The following is a 2807-nucleotide window of genomic DNA, read 5'->3' as shown; positions in this document are numbered from 1 at the left end:
ATTGAGTCATATACAATATTATTTTTCGTAGCCTATTTTCTTTCCTTATCTAAAAATATTTTTTTTATCTCATATTTTCCTTGTTCGAGTCACAACTTATTATTTTGAAATAGAAATTTTGTTTCTTCTCTTGGCCACAGTTTTTAAAGATAGAATAATAGTTTTCTTTTAGGATCGTTGCATTTTCTTGATAATCGAATTGATTAGCTATATTTTTCTAAAATGGATTTGATTAGTTATATTTAAAAAAATACATGGAAATTTTAGCCATCTACACCAAATTCCCCCTTCTATACATGTTCATACACAAAAGAGACGCATTTGGACAACTACAAAGTTGGTAACGCTAAATTAGCAAGGTGCTAACTTAACCATAGCCAAGCAAACACGATAAGTCTCATATTCATCATCTTTTCTAAAGCTCCAAATTTGAATATGTTGTCCACTTTTTAATCCCGTTTCCTCCACCAACGAATTCCACTGTGTCGTCAAACAGTACACATCTCCACTTCCAATCTTCCACTTCTTCAAACAAATCATTCTTTCTTCAACATCATCTATAATCACCGTATTTATCCCCTTCTTGTTTTGGTTTTCCACTTCGCTCAAGAGCTTCCTCTCCTCCTCTGTTGTAAAATCAAACAACAGTTTCTTTATCGGCATGGACAAACGGCCATGGTTTTTGTTTAAATCAGTGTCTTCAAGTTGTTTCTGAATCACCAGCCTAATTTCATACCCACCCATCTCCACGATCCGATCTCTCAATGCTGCCGGCATCTCAGGAATCGATGGATACTTGCTTTGTTTTGCCTTCTTCTTCCTCTGTTTCCTAGTTGCAGTCATCGGCGTCGGCGTCGGCGTCAGAGGACTCTTCCTTTCGTGGGTGTTGTTGCTAATTTTTTCAGGGTTAACATCAGAAACAGAGTTTACCATCTCTATTAGTATTGCCGCAGCCTCCAGCATAGTCAGGGGGAGTTCGGATTCAGTCTCGGGTTGTTGTTTTTTTGCGGCGCCGGAAGATCCCCTTCTTTTTCGAGGTATGTAAATATTCTGAAGCCTTCAATCGCTGTCCCCGTTCCCATTGTTATTTCTCTTAAAACATAGAAAGCTTGAAATTAAAACGGCGGGAGATGATTAATGGATGTTTAGTTATGGGAGTAGAATAACTCCGTCGGAGTTCAATCTCAGATTTATCTCCGGAAACCAAAACGTAATAGGAAATTAATTTCTAATTTGGTTTCATTTCCTTTTACAACTCAGATTGTTACCGTTAGGTTGAGATATAATTTAGGAAAATATTAGAAAATCTTTGGCCGGAATATTTTTCCATAAATGCTCCGATTCGCCCAGCTCCGGTCAAACTTCGGTCAAATTCTTCTCTCTAAGATTTTCACTTACTGGCATCACTGCATTTTTTTTTTAACGAAATTATATTTTGATCCCCAATATTCTCTATATTTCTTGTTGACACCCAGAATTGCAGCGGAGTTTCTTGTTTTGTTTTTTTGTTTTTAAAAAAATATCTTCCTCTCGGAGTGGGTGAGAAGAGGAACCGGAAAATGCATTCTCAAAAATTAATTATACAGACAAAATTTAATTTAAAACTCTCATATATGAATAATTGTAGGAATAATTTGATGCGTTTGAACTAATTTTATACCCTTTTTTTTATCAATAATAAGTAATATAAATGAAAACTAATTTTATTTAGAGGGTAATGGTTCTTTAATGAGGAATATATAATTGAAATTTTTTAAATTACGGTATGGAGTTTTTGAATTTGTTTGGAGTTTTTATTTATTAAACGAAATATCTTTGTGAATTTATGTTTCTATTTTCTTCTTTTGTTGAGTTCAATGTTGAGGCTGAGTTGTCAAATGTTGAGTATGGGAGTAATTTCTAAGTACATGAACACATTTTGTAATTGGTATATAAATTTAAGTTACATTGTTTTCTATTGTAAAAAAGATACATTGTTTTTTTAGTATTCGTCTTTCGATTGTAATTTTAGTTTAAGTTATATAAAATTTGAAATTTAATAACTAAATTAAAACAAAAGATAAAATAAAATTTAGGGCAAAGAAGATATTTCATTCTAATAGTTTTCTAATGCAAGTATTGGTTCAAATTTTCGTTTACTTTATTTTCCCATTTTCCCCCATTTTTTCCCACTAAAAGCAAAATATTAAAGTTCAATTACTTGCACTTGGGGGGTGAGGGGAAATATTGCGGTGATCACTATGATCTTGAGTATATTATCATTCACCGATTATTCCCTAATTTTGTACATAGAAGTATTAATGATGTGGTCATAGGGACTAAAACTAACCTAAATGTTTATTTTGGGTCAACTTTATAATGTTTGTCCAGTGGAGGTTTGGATTAGCAAGATTACGGATGGATAATATTAGATGCACCTATCTCTATGTTTTCTCCTTTCATTATTCACACGAAAAAAAAAAATATCTAAAATATTTCAAAAAAATAAATAAGAATAGTTTGCCATATGTGACATTATGATAGGACAATTTAGTGGGATGCATAAAGGTATGTGCTCTCAAGAATGCGCTTTAACTATTTTTCTCATGAGAATTTTAGGTATTTGATAGATTTATGTTGTGTTCAATGGGATATGTTCAATGGGATCATTCATAAATCCACAGGAAAAAAATACTCGATTTTCACGGATCATAGAATCAGAGAGACTTTCGCATTTTGTAAATTCACTATGTAATTAGGATAATTATTTTTTAAAAAATCTTTTTTATTAATTATTTTATTTATTTATTTTTGTTTGTTACCGTTAG

General features: G+C 32.1%; 1 protein-coding gene across 1 annotated transcript; it reads right to left on the bottom strand.

Annotated features, from left to right (window-relative positions):
* Nucleotides 1–222: 222 nt before the first annotated feature.
* Nucleotides 223–1703, bottom strand: LOC120091525 (putative B3 domain-containing protein At3g24850). Its single transcript, XM_039049604.1, has one exon. It carries the CDS (start codon nucleotides 961–963, stop codon nucleotides 352–354), a length of 612 nt encoding a protein of 203 aa, XP_038905532.1. The 5' UTR covers nucleotides 964–1703; the 3' UTR covers nucleotides 223–351.
* Nucleotides 1704–2807: the final 1104 nt, after the last annotated feature.

Source organism: Benincasa hispida, chromosome 1 (genome assembly GCF_009727055.1).
Source record: "Benincasa hispida cultivar B227 chromosome 1, ASM972705v1, whole genome shotgun sequence".
Classification (NCBI taxonomy): domain Eukaryota; kingdom Viridiplantae; phylum Streptophyta; class Magnoliopsida; order Cucurbitales; family Cucurbitaceae; genus Benincasa; species Benincasa hispida.
The sequence above is the reverse complement of the archived record's forward strand: the minus strand, read 5'-3'. Positions and strand labels throughout refer to the sequence as shown.